Raw genomic sequence first — 18,110 nt, forward strand, 5'->3', positions numbered from 1 at the left:
TACACAAAAACATCCAATAAGATAGAAATGCAGATGAACTGCAAATACATATGCCAACAAAACCTGAAACTAAATACTTTAAAAAAAAAAACCCACCACCAAATACCAAAACTATGTTAGGTCTAGAAGAGTAGCTAACTATAAACATTTCTAGAGAAAATTAATGAATTATCATCCTTATTGCAACTAATAAATTCCCACTGCAATCTCTTACATGCAATTCTTTTATGCATACAAAGCATCCCGTGCAAAACCAATGTTTTACATTTTACTTAAGAAGCTATCTACATGCCACGGCAAAAGTGTGACACGTCAGGCACAACAGTATTTGCTGAAATGTACATGTGAAATTACTGACTCTTTCTTTTTCTAGAAATGCCTTGTAATAAAAATATTAACAAGCTTGCTATAAATGACAGCTGGGTACAATTTGTCTCTGGACATTTACGTCCATAACTGTACAGCTGTCATTGCAGATTTCTCTCTTCATTGACAATCAGTACAATAAAAAAAAGCTCTTTCAACTACAGGACTTCAGACACCATGTTCTCAGATAGAAGTGCTGGAAGGTACAATGAAATCCAGCCTCTAAACTCACAAAATTTATAAACCAAAGAAAATACTATACATGTGCCAATATCTTTTTTTACTTCCCATTAAGACAGCATACCTTTTACAGAAGCCTAGGAAAATACAGCACACAATATCAGACACCTGCTCTTCAGAAATGCAGACATGGATGGAAACCCATAAACAGTCCAACAGGATGAACTGATAGTCATGTGGCTACTCCTTTGGCATGACAAAGACGGCAAATACTCACCGCATTTGAGAACCGTTTTTGCAGCCACAGCAATGAAGAAACGCATTGTACACCCCAGGAGTAATAATTAGATTCTACTCAGGCAAACTAATCTATTTGATTTGCATTCATTGACAAAAATGTCAGCAGCTGTTATCAGAAAACTGCTCTTTGTGATGACTGTGCACTTGTAACCTGCTCAAAATAAGACCTGCATAAAATGACATCTCTCTGGCCATTAATGCAAATGAGAAAGATATCTGGAGGGGGAACACAATATTAGTTACATAAGCAAACAACATTAACCAGTAAGCTGACACCATCTCACACAATACATGATGTAAGCTGTAAGTAGGTCCCCTACTGCAATAAACTATACAGATGTCGATTCAAAACAAAGTTAATCACTGTTTCAGGAATTAAGCCATCAGTTTGAGAAAATCTAACCCTAAGACCCTTACCAATTTGAAACTCTCTGATTTTCTAAAAACAGACTATTTACACATTAGTGACCCAGTTCTCACTAACAGCAAATGCATTGTTTCTCCTGTGGGATGTAGCATCAGACTCAGGCTGTCTAACTTGCACTTAAGGCTTCTCCTGTGAATGGCACAAACCCTGATCATCAAATCCCAGTGAGGCTACTACATGAGATGCAGTGGTACTCATTTTGGTGATAAATATACCATCAGGAGTTCTGACAAACTGGTAAAAAAAAAATTAAAAATCCCCTTGCTATACTTAGGTCTTGATAACTTCATTCCTTTTGGAGGGAGTCTTGCTGTGGACTGAAGAGAACATGTGTCATGAACCTGCAGCTTAATTAAGAAGCTGCTATACTGTCAATATTTGAAGTACAACTCTCCCTATTACTACAACTTCTCTAGCTACCAAAAATAACCCACCTCAACAAAACAATTGAACAATCTTTCTCCTCCATGTAGAGGGCGCCTCTGTTGCTGTTTTGTTTTAAACTGAGAATCTAAGCACTATTCAGTTTGGAAGACTACACTGGATGCTCTTTTTATACAAGAAAAAAGCAAAACAGGATGCAACCTAGTAGTTCTCCTGTCTGCATTGTGACATAAGAAATGTAACTTTTTTTTTTTCAACAAGCTATTTGGATGCCACAGATCATCCTTTCCTGCAAAGACATTTGACATTATGCATGTTCTAGCAAAGGAGGAAAAAAAAAAAAGTTTCATCATTAAATGTGATATAAAATTATACTTACCCCCCCCCCCCCCCAGAAACACCAAACAGTTTTAAGGTAGATTTTACTATTTACATAACCCGAATGCAATTCAGCAAGCCATTAAAAACAAGCCTGTAATGTTTTATGTACAAAGCTACCTAAAAGGTAGAAAGCAGAAAAAGGATTATGCAAAAGAAAAAGGTAATATGAAGAACGTGTTTCTATTTATAGTGGCTCTGTCTCTCTTTTTGAATGGGTGACTGCACTATATTCTGTCTAACTACACCTTATAATTACAGAACAGATCACACATAAAATCAGGTTGCTGAAAATTTCAGAAGCCATCCAAACATGTACTGCAGTTATCTCTAGCACAGCTACCAAGTGGACGTATTTAAGCACTCTTTCGAGTTAAACCATCTTTAAGGGTAATCACTTTACTTATTTCCGCCTTAAACCTTTCCTACATGATAAAATTACTTACCATAAAGTAGCCAACTGCTTCACAGTTTCTGTATAACATACTGTACAATGGGGTTTTTTAGTGCATCTTTACTGCATTTGAGAACACAATTCTCAAATGCTCAATGAGCAATTTCTTCTGGATCTAATACAAACTATAGGTAAAGAACTGGTTAACTGGCTTATAGGTCTGAACATTCTGGAGAGAAATAGCTATGTAGGCTTTAACAAAGTGTACTGCAAATCAATATACTACTTAATATGCTCCTGCAAGCTATATCTAAAAGGACCAAAGACCTTGTTGAAATAGCTAGCACCTCACTTCAGCACCTCTGCAAATCTTTTTCTTTCAAAAGAAATGCTACGTTAGTGGCTATTCGGTAGATGAGATTTACCTTGACACAACCTTCAAATTACCCTTTAAAAGAAAAAAGGACCCCATCCATCTTGTGCATTCTTTTTAAGATACCTTCGGATGACTTGTATCTCTGTATAGCTATTCCAGCAGGAAAATACCATACAAACAAATGGTAATTCTGTTGCATTTTCAGATTCAGGGCATGCAAGACAGTGGCTGACCTGTGCTTTGTATTCTTCCTTGCCTCTACTTGAAAACCCTGTCGTATTGCACACTGAGAATAGATTCATAGAATCATAGAATGGTTAGGGTTGGGAAGGACCTTAAGATCATCTAGTTCAACCCCCCCTGCCATGGGCAGGGAAACCTCCCACTAAACTATGTTGCCCAAGGCCCTGTTCAACCTGGCACACAGAGTCCATTCAGTGTGCACAGAATCACCTCTCATCTTTAGGAGTTACATACTATGTGTTCATTACACCCTAAAAGCACCCATGCATTCTTTTGCTCACAACATGAAATAAAAAATGATCTTTGCATGTAAAGATTTAAATCACAGGTATCAGATTCTTATTTCTTCATTGAACAGAGTAAGTAGCAGAAGACAGGTTTCTCACACTGTGCACAGCCAACAGGTTTCCACTTCAAGTCAGAAAGATCCTGTGAAGCTAGATGAGAAGCTGATACCCTTCATGGATCTGTAAGAAACACCTGAGGAGTTGGCTCAGATGCCTCAGTATAGCTGTTTAGTGCCATCTTACACAAACACGGGTATTCAAGACTTTCAAATGAGGAAGGCAAGTACTGACATGGGAATTCAGCAACACCTTTCTTTGGTAAGTAGCACTAGAAGCTAACCAGAAAACTCCAAAGCATCTCACATAGTACCAGAAATTTATGTTTAGACAAACTGCCTGAATTTACTGAACCCTGAAGATGCTACTAAACATAATTAAGATAGAAGTCATTTACCGTCTTTGAAGTCAGCATTTTCCTGCCTCACCAGAATTCGGAAATCTTCTGCTGGATTAATACTGCCAACCTACAAAAGGTCCGAAAAATGATACAGTCATCAGCCAATATCCATCTCTTTCTTCTTATGAGGCAACAAGGATCTTTATATTTCTGTTCAGAAGCTTTACACTTTTCTGTGTGCAGACTCATAGAAAGCAAGTCTTACAATGTATGTTAAGGCACAGTACTCCCAACAAAGGGTAGTTATGACACGAGCAAGATGAACTTACACTTACTACGCTGCACTGTTATAAGCCAAATGTGTTCTCTAGGGTTTAGAGGTCAGAAGCACAGTAATTCAGGTTACCTGCTAGTTCAGCTTTGTGACTTTCTGTAGCACAGACCTCTCCCTAATCTTGACAGGGGCTTAATGATGAATGGAAGCTCCCAGGCATGTGGCTACAGAATCACTGGTTTGCCACTCCAACGGGACACTCAAAATTAAAAGCTTGCACTCAATTCATTTATCCTTTCTGGCCCAGTCTGACATCTTAAAGTTGAAACTCTAAATGGGCATACAAATGGAGAAGCCTTTCAAAAGGACTAAAGGTAAAATATAAACACTTACTGAAAAATGGATGCAGTAATTTTAGGGAAAAAAATTATATTGCTTAAAATTTTCTTTCAAGAATGAAAATTCTCCCAAGTATAACTGAAACTTTTATGCTCAGCTGTCAAAATAATTTGTAGCTCTTTCAATAATCTTGCTTGGTCTGTTAGCATTTCATTTAAATCTAGAAATGACACTTTTCAGGAAATATCAGAATTCTGTATTAGGAATTCTGAATATTAAAATATTTTTAATTTTAAATATTTTTTAAAATCTGAATCATGCATTTTGAAGACCAACCTTAAAAGATAACACATTTAAAAACAGCAGAAGTTATCTCAATATTAAATCACACTTTTACTTCCAATACAAAGAATCAAGTAAAGGAAGGTGCACAGTTATGATATAGGCTTCATCTACCCATGTAAACAACCTCTGGAGTTAAGTTAGATCTAGCAGCAAGATGAAGCCAAATTTGCAATTTAGAACCCAGTCCTGGTTGCAGCAGAGAACAGTCTCGAAAATCACAGCAATACCGTTGATTTCATACACAGAAGGCAACTTCTGTGTTGCAGATGATATGAAAGAGAGCAAGAACAAAATTCAACTACTGAACCCAAATTCCGAGATTCTGTTTTCTTCAGATCCTCGTGCTTGCTTGCCCTTTAGAGTTCTAGACACTGGGGGAGAATTTCGTCAAAAAATATCCAAGACTGATGGGAATTTGTGCTAAAATAGACCTAAGGGCAGCAAATCTCTAGCAGAGTTTCAAATCTACAAGTAGATAGTATTTCAGTCATGTTTCAGCTAGAAACATTCCTTTCATCAGGAATTCTATATATTCACTATAACAGAGAAACTAAACCTCCTCTTTAAGAAAGAGATTTGTAAAAATATGCTTACAGAGGTGACATTTCCTTCAGCAAGTTTCATGATGCTAAAGCTACCTTCTTCATCTTCAATTCTTGGTTTCTTAGGGTTGGGTCCACCTTCACTGCTGCTATGAGGAGGATGGAAATTAATACAAACACTTTAAGTAAACCGTCCTGCCTACTAAGTAGGGAGTCAGTAAATTAATGAAATATACACTGGACGAAACTTCATGATACAACTATTCCTAAATTAACACTAAACCAGTTTTCGTATTTCCTTACACTGTACAAAGCAGACAGTAAAAACACAGATCAAACTTTATCCTGGCATAAAGCAAAGGCACTGCTTGTTGAAGGTGCAAGATTATTCATGCTTATTTCAGGAGTGAATTTACTTATACACATCTTTTCCACTTTTCTAAATATAGACTATCTCCAGTCACTTTATTTTGAACCTGTATACTGCATTAACCTTGATAATTTACATATTATAATTTACTGATTTACAGTATATCATATACAGTAATATATTACACACATTACAGTATATTACATTTGGTATTCTTGCCACATTTGTTGTAAATAGAAATAGCAAAAAAAATTAACATTTAAATTAAAAAATTATTTACTTTCAAAAATTACCTGCTAGTTCCTGTACTGGAATTGATAGCTGCTACAAAACTGTTTACGTGGTGGCTTTTGAGTCTAATGACCCACACTCTCCACCAGCACACAAGAGCTTTATAAGCTTCCACATACAGCAGTCAAAACCTGCTAGACACACCCCAATTAAGTACGTAAGAACTCTCAGGACATTTTAAGCTAATTGCAAAATGCTTTCAAAAGACAGTTGCTCTAAAAAAGCTAATTTTGAATTTAAGCTACTTTGTTGCTTTGCCCTGACAGGTAACATATACCAAAGTGTACATTCAAACTAGGATCTTAACTGTAACATCTAACATGCCAAACTTTACAGCACATCTTGGCAACAGAAGAAAATCAGGTAATCACAAAAGTGGAAGAAAATCAGATGCTGTGTTCTGTGTCACTTAATGTGACAGGCTACTGACACAGAAGAATCAATTTCAGTTTAAGAATGACTGAAAGCTACTCAGCTATCTGAATGGCAGCATCTGCGTCCAAGAAATCCCAAAATAAAGTAAAAAGTTTTTCTCAAAAATTCTGCTACTACAGTGAAAAGACTATAGGGACAAAGCCAAGGCTCCTAGACTAGATGCCACTTTGCATTCTACAAGGTTAAAACTGATTTCTAAAAACTGCATTGCACATTACAATCAACTATTAGAAGGCACTTGCACAGTCTTCCTTTTTACTTCCTATAGCACACCCCTCCCCTACTTTACAATCAGTGTCTATCCCACCTTGTTTCAGAAGTTTTCTCTGTCCTATACTTATTTTTGTCACTACCGAAATGAAATCCCTTCTCCTCAGCAACTCCTGTCATCCAACATAACCTTACTTATCACTCCAGGAGAAATTACTACTTCGGTTATGCCTCAAGACAAGAATAGGATACCTCGCTTCATGCTCAACCCTGCTGACTTTCTGGCTGACCTTGAACAAGGCGCTTAACTATTCTGGACAGCAAATATGCTAGTCTGTAAAATGGAGAGAAACTGATACTTTTTTAACAGCAGTGAGTTTACATCTTCCACTTGAACCAAAATCCTTGTATATTGATGTGCTTTGATGAAAGGTACAAAGAACAATGGAAATTATCTTTTAGAATATTTTTCTCCAAAGGTGTTTTGCAATCAGTTGCAATGTCTTGAAATCTTTTTCCTCCTGCATTATTTTTACTGATGCAAAATGCTTGGGGATTGGAGGAAGGAGGAGAACGTAAACGCTGATGCTGCATTTAACTGCCGAGGACCAAATCCACAGCTGTCATTAATCAGTTCAGTACAGTAGAAACTAATGAATCCACACCCATTTATACCAGCCAAGAATCTGACATTTAAAATCTGTTACTGGCAATGCACTGATTACCAGTATTTTTAAACTGTAAAACGTGCAACTACTATTTGAGAAAAATTAATGAAATACAAGATTAATTTAAAACACCCACTTCTGCGTTTATATAGAAGCCTCTCACATATGCAAAGTTGCATGAGGCAACAGCCCCTCCAAAGCCAACCTAAGAAGGAAAAAGTAAAACGCTTTCTGTTTTACTGGATTTTTTAAACTACATAAAACTTAGCAAAACTGAAACAAATGAATACTGAATATTAAAAACTGTGTTAAGATAGCATGCCTACATTTATGCTGCCTTAATCCCACTAGACCTTAAAAATTACGTGGAGATGAAGCTGGTCAATATGATGATAGGAGACACAAATTAGGCTTAGGAAAAAAAAAAAAGGTCAGGAAAGCTTCTAGACAAACTTTTCAAAACATTTTAGTGCAAATCATTTAGATCTGATAGTTTTATTGAATGTTATTTGTTGTTACACATTTTTCTTCGTCATTGTCACAGTGATGTATCTCTACAGTGTTTATTTAACTCTTCTTTATCAAAAGATATCCCTCAGCTGTTCCTCAAACACAGAAAACCATACAATTAATGTTTCTGTTGAAGCAATGACAATACCACTATACCCATCCATTACTACAGCAATATCATTTATTCTGCAATTTCTAAAGCTCTATTACCGTTCATTCTTCTTTGCATAATTGAGTTTGTATCCTTTTATTTCCCTTACAGTTTTTTTTTAATCAATTTTAATGCCCTACATGAATTTCTATCTTAATTATTTTTATAGTTGCTTTCATCACCCTTCTAAAGGAAACCAGTTTTTAAACAAAATAGCTCTCCTACTTGCTTGTCAAATTGATGCCTTTGGGGTGATATGTTTTTAGGCAACTACCAATAAATTTTTGCTTATATTCTCTCTCTAGCTTGTTTGAATCTAGTTTTACTTTCTTTGATTTTGCTTTGGGTTTGTCTGAGTTTTTTTTAACTGGTTCTATCACCTTTTTAAAGTACACACAGAAATCTACTTATGCATACACACATACGAGAGAAACTGGGGCACAGAGCATGGACAGAAGAGTTTGCTCAGTATGAATTCAAGGACACACCAAGGAAGACAGGGACACATAGCAATGAACAAAACAAAAGGCAAGGTGCTTCCCAGTTTGTATACAGAAATGCAGTCATTGTTCTATAGAAGTAATGTGAGAAGTCCTATGTCATGTCTTCCCAAAGACAACATGCTGACAAGGCTCTAGTCATCCCCAGATAATGGATATATGACAGCTCAGATAACCAAGGTCTCAAAATGGCTCAAAGACATGGTTCCTAGCACTGAAAGGACTAAGATAAAAAAACTACAAAAGGGAGGGAGAAGGAGCTAACTAAAAGCTCTCCAACATGTGAGAGTGATGAGGCATGGAACAGGTTGCCCAAGGAAGTTGTGAATGTTCCATCCCTGTGTTCAAAGCCAGGGTAAGACAGAGCCTTGAGCAACCTGGTCTCATGGAATGTGTCCCTGCCCATGTCAAAGGGGTTGGAACTAGATGACCTAAAGGTCCTTTCCAACCCAAACCATTCTATGATTCTATGATCCCAGGGAACCCACTGGTTATATTATAAACATTCAACAAATTAAGCTCTAAGACACAGATTTCATTTGAGCAAATTGAGTTGGCTGGAGTGACAGTACTATTGCAGTAGCAATTAAACATTTATTCTTTATATCTGCAGCACAAATAAAGTAAACATAGTATATGTAACAACAAAAAAAAAAAAAGTTAAAAACTCTTCAGACAATAGATGCTCCAGAAAGTGTCTGTAGCAGTTTGATTTTTCAAGACATCCACATTTACTGCACAGCAGATAATAATGAAGCTGCTTTTCTTTTGATTTGGTATTCAAAAATGAAAGCTGCAGAACAACTTAAATTGAGCATGCTGAGAAGGCTCATCTTTAAACTTAGTTTAAAGCCCTGCAGCATTTATTCTAAGCTAAATTAGACCCTCTGTTATTCTTATTTGAACTGTTTTGTTAACTACCAGTAGTGAACAGAGAGAGTAAGCTGCAACAGGTTACCCAGAGAGGATATGCAGTCTCCATCCAGACTGGATGAAGCTGTAAGTTACATACTTAGACGACAGATGACCCTGCTTTCACAGCAGACTGAAAAAGAAAGCTTCTGAGGCCCCTTCCAACCTGAGGGATTCTGTGACAACAAATACAGATATGAGAAAGCTACAGAACACTTCCTAGTGTGTCTTGCCCAATAATAGTAAGACCACCGTTAATCACAAAATACCCCAGACATACTGTGGTACCACAATATTCTCCACCGATCAGATCAGTGTTTTTATATTGTGTAGCTCATTGATTTTATGTTCTGAAGACCCTGAGACTGCTTCATCCAGCAAAAACAACTTGAAGTGTAAAACAAAGTTTAAAAAAATCCATAGTACAACTTCCAACTTACTTGTCTTTGAAGATGTCTTGAGCAGTCTTGTCTTTTTTCTTGACAACCTCCTTTAGGGGGAAAAGTGCTTTTATTTTTTCAAGAGGACCCTGACACCTTTCTTTTACCACACTGGGCATCTCCAACATCTCTAAAAGGTGCTCTTCAATTGGCGGCAATGGCTCATTGGGGTGAAAAGCCTTATGCTGCAAACACTGCAAGAAACAATTTCAGCAGGGAAAAGCTTTTAGTTTATGTGCTTTTAATATAATGTCTGTATGCCTGACATCATATGGTAAATGCAAAATATCTTCCATATTAAAGAGTAGTCTTCATATTGCTGAGAAATATTCCAGCTCACAAGTGCTCCACTACAGAAGTGGATTGAAAGTCAATTGGTAAGCTGTTTAAGAAGATAAATAACATTAAACAAGAATAGTGATGCAGATGAGTGTTCCCACACTCACTGGCATGAGTTCTATGAAAATTACTAGGAAAACCCCAGCCATCTGCATCTATTCAGCTTTTTAACTTCACTTTGTCTTTAAAATGCAGATCTATTATAAAAGAGTCACATGGGAGAGATTTCTACACATTCCAAAATTAGGAATTAGCAAGAAGATATATACCCCAATCACGTATTCCAGTTACTGTCACAGTTTATTATCCCTCAAAGAACATATTTCTTCTTAGTCAATAATACTCGATACGCATACAAGAGAAATTTTCACCAGCTTAAGAGCAAATGAAAAGAGACGAGTTAAATGTACACAGGTAAGACACAGAAAACAGGTATGGTTGGAAATCAGCTTTGAAAGAGTGAGGGAATGAAGGGGCCTGACAGCTTACACCAAAGTTGGAACAGATGGTAGGAACTACAGAGAAGGCTTTTTCACCAAAGTGTAAAGACAGTGCACACAGTTAGGGAACCAAGCAAAGGAGAGAGATAAGGTTAATGAGGCAGACTATGGAAATTCCACTGAGAACCCTAAAAGCAAAATAGGTATCTTAAATGTTGTGAAGTGTGGAATAGCAGAAGAGATGCATGTGTAATGCATGTGTACGTGTGTGTGGAGAGAGAGAGAGAGAGAGAGAGAGATACCAGTGCATCCACACACACATGCATAAAACCACATAATCATAGAATGGTTTGGGTTGGAAGGGACATAATGTACATGATTTTTCTAAGCTCATTCTATTGGGTGTGTTAGACACGTGTGAAGGTAACTACTCCTGGCAAACTAGAAATACAGCAGAAATTTGCTCCCCTGTTGGCTGTCAGACATGCCATTAATTTAAAAAACAAAGCCAAAACAAACAAAACCCTCTATTCATACCAAAAAGCTGCCAATAAAGAAAATCCAGACCATATGCTACACATCAATACTGATGTGCTTTCATGCTGCTATTAAGATTCCAATCCATATTAAAGCATACTGTCAAAAGGAGGCAGTTACACAAGGCTACTGATTTGGAAAGACTTGTAATGATTTAAGGCATAATTATTTTGAAAGAGAGTAAAAAAGTTGCTAGAAGCTGCAGTAATGGCTCTTGTGATACAAAAAAAACAATATTACAACAACATTAGAGAATTGAATTAAACTCAGGAAGTGAAAAAATTAAGTCTGCTGTTGTGAATGTGTTTCCCATCTGAAATCATTACGTGTGCAACTGGAAGAGCTGAGCAGATCAAGTAGCCACAACCTCCACTTGTTCCTCTTTTTTACAGTAGACAACTACGTCTGAAACCTGAGATGGTAGGTACCATCAAAACTCAGGTGCTAATTAGAAATTAAGTTAAACAGACTTAACCTGGAGTTTCCAATTCCAAACAGTCCCTTTTAAACTTGCTTCATCTTCCTTCTGTGCTCAGCAAGAACCACTCCTACTTTCACCAGCTAGAAGCAACCCACACTGCCACTGGCATCCAGACTCACTGTTCTTTTCATGCGTGTTGTCAGCAACGTACTAGCTCCTCCTTGCTCTTCCTTATTTCCTTACATTTCTAGCCTAGAGATGTAGCAAGCTTTCAGAAACAGGCATCATGCTAAGATGCTGGTCAATGAAATGAAGAAGTGGGCTTTTCAAAGAATTTATTCCATGATAAGAAATGGCATAAATGCATGAATAGACAGGAATTTACTGCAAGAAAGCATCTTGCCTTGTTCACTTCCACACAGCGTTTAGAAACACACTTTTGTAAAGAACATATTTTAGCAAATCAATAATAAATCCCACAGCAACCTGGTAGTATTTAAAGCCTTAGAAATAAGAGGCAGATTCGGCTAGCTAAAAGATAAGCATCTAGCCTATCTCTACACCACCACAATGATCATGTACTTACGATCTCCAAAACAAGAAGGATCAATTACTTTCCCAATGTTCTTATTCCATGGATTATGGAACAGGCTTGGACAAGTCAGCCTATACTAGTTATCTAGCTTTTGGGTGGTTAAACCTGTGCGAACTGAATCCCAACAAGAGTGTCTTAAAGTTCAGTTTACAGCTGAAATGACCTTCCAAGAGATCCACCACATTCAACCAAAGATAAGACTATTTTTTGTTTAAAGCCCTTAGACTTCTGTGAGCAACCTCCTGTGCCCCTTCTGTTCTGCTTTTTGAAAGAACATAACCATACAGTCCAACCATTTATAAACAAGCTCAGTCCTCTAGGGTCACTTACACACTTTACACAAGAGCCATTACAGCATATTTAGAGGCAGACTCTGCAGCTGGATCCCATGAAATATGTGATGCTGCAGGCTACTGTGCTCACAAGCCTTCCCCCAGGTCTGTCTCAGTACAGAGGAATTGGTTTATTGGCTATCAAATAAAATGCACTGTGTTCCCCAAATATCGTACGTGTTTCAAACCCCTGTATTTAAGAGGAACAACTTAAACAGTGATGCTGGAAGTCTGCTACCACAAAAGCAATAGAAGTTCACTCCGGCTTTTCTTGAAGCAAGGAACAGAAGTTGAAACTCTGGATGTAGGATATTCCTCATCTTCCACTCCAGCAAGCTTAACAACTGCTTTTCACCCACTCTGTCATTTCCTGATGCCTACCACTACTTCCAGAGATATAATTTAGCCTGATGTTTCTGTTTAAATCCTGGCTCTTGTCACTTACCATTCCAAGTATCTTCATAAGGTAACAGAGCAAGGAAATTAGGAAGTTCATCCTTTCTTCAGAGTTGTTTTTCCAAATTATTTATAAGTGCTGTTTAGCCTAATCAATTTACTGGCTACATTCAAAAAATGCTGCATAATTTTTCTTTGTATTTCTTAATGAATCAGCAGTGCCACTTGGTCTGCGAGCAAAATATTAAGAATCTGGAACATCTTTGCAGCAGAGAACAATCTTTCTGCAACTTACACAGATTAATAGCAGTTTTGTAACCACAAAAAATAAAAAAAAAAAAAATTAAAAAATGGGGCTATGCATGGCCAAAAGAAAGCACTAAAAGGACTGGCAATTTAAGGCTTTATAAACAGCAAGCACTGTGGACAGGAACTGTGTACTACCCAGCACATCAAAACAATCAATAAATACTTTTTCCACCAGTAGTATTCACCCTTACAAAATCCTATTACCCTCTAAGGAAATTGGTGATTTACACAGTTACTCTCTTCTAGCCCTTGCCTCAACTGCTACAACACCACCATCACACTGTTCCAGAAGACAAATGGCACACCTAGAGAAACATCTGTCAGGCAATATCCACTGAACCAAAAGAATGCAAAATTGTTTCTAGCAACATAACAGAGGATATTCTATCCCCTATGTGTTTCATTTACAAGCAAAACTATGTTTATTTTTTAATACCAAGCCTTAAAATCCTTCCTACAATACTAGCCAGGCAGAGATCAAGCCATTTTTAGCTCTTGCCCAGCAATAACCTTCTATTGAACGAACCTTGCATTCAGTTACATATTGTCTTGTCAATACGACTGGCAGAATCTGAAGGGAACAGTGAGTTCTTCAAGTTTCAATCAGAGTAAGATTTTAAAAGAGTGGGCTTACATATATTCCTGAAACATATATATGACCTTCAGATCCTTTGGCTCTTTTGACAATACCACAGTAGCATGGCTTGTGGATGCTGGGGTAAGGTTTCTTAATTAAAAAAAATACAACACTTGTAAACTGAAAAATAATTATTTGGAATTGTTGAGATACGATGAACATGGTTGCTTTAACACCATTTCCAGTCAATTTTCAGACTGGAGTCATGCACTCAATATATCTCCATGGGTCTGTATATGACACAACTCTGCAGCTGCATAAGTTATAACATAATTTTCCTTATTTTTGAATTTGCTGTGTCATTTTTTGAACACTTGAATTCCAAAGTATAATTAAGTCTCTCATCCTCACAGTTTCAATGAAAACTGTCATGATATGAAAGGAATGTAAATCAAAATGATGCAAAAAAAAAAAAGCAGATCAATCTGAGTGGACTGCTCAAGATTTGACAGGACACAGAAGCTGAAGAGATCCCTGATTTTCAGTCAGTTTCTCTCTGTCCAGAAGTTGAAGACTGAGGCTATGCCCACACTATGATCACTGCAATAGAGTTTTGAGATACTCAAGCAAGTTTTAATTTGTCTAGTCTAGGTCCTGTAAATATCACTGGTGCTGTTGCAGACACCTCAGCACAGGTGTTATTTCCTTTCCTCCCTAGGAACTGGAAAATTTAAGAATAAAGACTTATGACAGGGACAACACAGAAATCACTGGCTATCCTACTTGCTACTTAAATACAAAAGAATTTATATTAAATCTTCACAATACACATCTTTCCAATGCGAATCAAACACAGAAAAGTGAAAAGTCTTAACAAAACGAGGTTTTTAAAAATGCCATGTAGTTCATCTCACCTGATACAGCCTCTGAAAATGAGGGTTTGGGATTTTGCTGGGCTTAAACAGGTCCTCAAAAGTTTCTCCATCATCAGCTTCACAAACCAAATTCATAGAATCAATCAAAGAGTCAACAGCAGATAACTGATCCGCTAAGGCAGCAATCACATACAAAGAAAAAGTAAATATGCTTACAGATGGATGCATTTCTTGGAAAAATTTCTAAATGAAGATTCATTTCAGAACATGAGATTTTGACCAAGTCATTACATGCTACAGAATACACTACAGATATAAACATGCCAATAAAGAGTAGCAGACACAATAACACCCTGCTTTATTTAAGGACTACAGTCTAAAGTCAGAAAGCTTTTCTTTTCCCCCAAGACCTCAATTATTGCTGCCCTTCTGCTTCCATTTTTCTTCTTTTTCAAGATGTATTTGCAACAGAATGCTTATAGGCCATGTAGAAAATAAGAACAGTTTATTTGAAGAACTAAAGGGCATAATATAAATTTTTAAAGTTCTGATGGCAAATTAACACAGTTCACAACAGCCAACTATTGCTTTGGTAAGTCAGGTTTGAGATTTGTTCTCAAACTACGGGTTAGAGGCAAAAAAACGGAAACTGTTTCAGAAAATAACCCAGCATGCTTTATATACCCTGATGCGCAGATACCCATTTAATGAATCTCATAACAAACTTTAGAAGTGGGAGTTGATTTTAAACTACATCTATTTAAACTCATTGCTATGCAAAATTCTCAGAACAGTGAGTCAAGCTTTGTATGGCTGCATGCTCTATGGCTCTCCAAAGACAATCTCCATCTGAACCTGGACACCAGTAAGTGCATGCTTTAAAAAAACGCGAATACACCACAGAAAATACATTCTTTGTCTTGTACATTAGATTAACAGGCCATACTGCAACTAGCTACAGGACCAGCTTTGAATGAATGGAGCTGATGCCTCTAATTCTAACTAGCTAATCACACATCGTAACTCCCAGAGGTTTGCCCATTTAGTCTCACAAATGAGTTCAAAGATCAAAGGATACAGAGGACTAAATCTCCACTCTCTATATGAAGATCCTGTGAGACTATTAATCCCATAACACAAGCCAGAAGCCATTTAACAGGACAGTTTTAAAAAACTGTGGGCAAACCTCAAGTCTGCTCAGCTTGCAACTAAGCTGGCAAAGTTTTGCTGCAGGCTTTACTTGTCAAGATCACATCACCATAATATATTCCCAAAGGGAAGGGGCTGTTCTTCCTAAGTCAAAGTTTTCACTGGAAAGCCAAATATTCCCTTTTAGAGTATCTCAAATGAAGACAAATGGGTTACCTTGCCCAGCAGCCCAGTGAATTACTATCTTACCTGTAGGAATGCATTTTTTATTGTTTTTCAAGGATGAAAATATATACTGTCTTAAGTCTTCCATGTAGGGTAGTTGAACATAGATGAGACACTAAGTGAGGCAAAAGAAGAAAACACTGAGCCTGAAGAAATCTAAAATAACCCAGAGTGCCCTATCAGGGCAATATAAACATAAGAAAAAGCCAAAGATGTAATACCTGTGTGCATGAAAATATTTAAATAAAATATTTACAGAGCAACACAGCTTTAAGCAGAATAAAACACAGAATTATTTTATAATATAGCAATGGCTATACTCCTCATTTTTTACTGGTAGAAAAAAGACCTTTCATGTCATCCAATCATTTTTCTTGCACAGAGTTCCAACCAGCCAAGTTTTAAATAAGTCATAAATTGGCGCTTTGGGAGGTTTCATCATAGCTTACTGTGGTCAAAAGTCAAAAGTTGGTTTTATTTTTTTTTACATTCTCAGCCTCATTTTTTCTTTATTCAAATACCTCCTCCAGTTCATACCACCCTAAATAATTCCTTTCCATCCTTTATGTTTACATCCTTCAAAAGTCTGAAGATTGCTATGTCCGCCCCCACCTTCATCACTGCTTCGCCATGTTATACGAATTCAGCTCTTTCAATAGACTCTCATAAGTAAGATCAGTGGAAACATGCTGCAAAAATACCGATATGTGTTGCTTCTGAGTGTCTCAGAATTTTTTATATATATATTTCATATATGATTATGCTGCATACAGAATTCCTGTTTGTTTCTAAGAAACCTTTCTCCTCCTGTTTCTTAAAATAACCTTTTCAAGTAAATACTGTCTTACAAACTCTCCAGATAAACTTGAATAACAGCTTTAAATGCTGTGAACTCGTCCACTCAGTTCCAGTTGCCTCGGAAATCTAATGACAACAGCCTAGTTGGACATGCTTGAAATGCCACATCAACTATCAAATTCAAATTTTGCACTACCAAGCAACCTGGAAATAAATCTGCAGTTTAAGAAACTTAAGGAATCCAGTACAACATCAGACTGTATGCAGAGAGGTAGATAGTCACACAGCAAAAAAGCAGTGGCAACTTATTACATAACTATGGGATTATACTGTTTTTAGATACCAAAAATTTTCAGAGTTCCAGGATAATAAAATGAAACTATTATTATGTTACTGAAACAAAAATCAGTACCATTTAAACCGGTAATATAAGGGTTTAAAGCCCTTCCCAGATCTTTGCTTGTCAAGCCATCATAGGGGATACTAGTGGAACCATATTACATTATTTTTCCATGTATTTTTTCTAGGGAATTTTCTTACCTCTAGGTAATTTTATTACCTCTTTGCCCTAACAGTTGGTACTATGACTGAAAAGTCACATTGGTTTCTTCCAGTATTACAAAACACTGCATATGGTTCAAATATGATCATTTATTAATTGGTATTTGCAAAGCATCAGTATGGATGCTTTATAGAAAGGCAAGAGTGAAATATTACCTCATATGCATCCTTAATATATGGAAAAGCTGCTCCAATTTGTGGGTTGCTTCTTCTATCATAAGCATAACGTACTACAGCTACCACTTTCAACTCATCCAATGCATGAACAAGTGCAGAAAAAGCAACTGCTGCATTCTGGAAGGGGACAAAAAGTAAAAAAAGCCACACAGTCCTGCAAGCTGTCATTAGCCTGCTGAAATACATCTTTCACAGTGAACTCTACTGCACTGATTTAACCAAGACTAGTTCCCATTTCAGCTATAACTTCAACACAAGCATTTTTCATGTTTGAAAAATGAAGATGCAGAAAGGTCCAATCTCATCATGATAGTGTATCAATTCAAAGCTGAGCAAACTTTAGATCTAGCACATTCCACCTTTTCCACTAGGTTTGAAGAGCTCTCAGAAGTGTTACAAGAGAGAGAGAAAGAGAGGGAAGACAGACACTTAAAGGAACACATCATAGCACCATACAGTGAGGTTTTTATCTCTGATTTTTAAAATAATTTGGAGGTCTGGTCTAAACAACACAGTGACAGAGCTTACCACTGCTCTGCATGTGAATGGACTTAAGCACCAATTCTAGGTTCCAAATGCTCTTGCACAAGCATAGTACTTACCAGTTTCTCATTATTCATGAGTTAGGGTACTCATTTGGGGTCTAATCCAACTTCTTTT

At 37.0% G+C, this 18,110-nt stretch overlaps 1 protein-coding gene across 4 annotated transcripts in view; it reads right to left on the reverse strand.

The window, feature by feature from the left end:
• Positions 1-18,110, reverse strand: part of XRCC5 (X-ray repair cross complementing 5) — a 53,826-nt gene that overhangs the window by 13,073 nt on the left and 22,643 nt on the right. For 3 of the 4 annotated variants that reach the window (XM_061459448.1, XM_061459354.1, XM_061459535.1), the window contains 6 exons: positions 17,430-17,567; positions 15,939-16,029; positions 14,580-14,713; positions 9,720-9,913; positions 5,285-5,378; positions 3,790-3,859 (listed from right to left, as the gene is read on the reverse strand). In XM_061459448.1, coding sequence (XP_061315432.1) covers positions 3,790-3,859; positions 5,285-5,378; positions 9,720-9,913; positions 14,580-14,713; positions 15,939-16,029; positions 17,430-17,567 — 721 coding nt within the window. Of the gene's footprint in view, positions 1-3,789; positions 3,860-4,051; positions 4,337-5,284; positions 5,379-9,719; positions 9,914-14,579; positions 14,714-15,938; positions 16,030-17,429; positions 17,568-18,110 lie in introns of those variants that run through there. The other variant, XM_061459592.1, reaches the window with a different exon arrangement.

This window comes from Pezoporus flaviventris, unplaced genomic scaffold (genome assembly GCF_033815535.1).
Source record: "Pezoporus flaviventris isolate CSIRO_AGI_PZ_B2104156 unplaced genomic scaffold, CSIRO_AGI_Pfla_v1 ptg000001l, whole genome shotgun sequence".
NCBI lineage: Eukaryota > Metazoa > Chordata > Aves > Psittaciformes > Psittacidae > Pezoporus > Pezoporus flaviventris.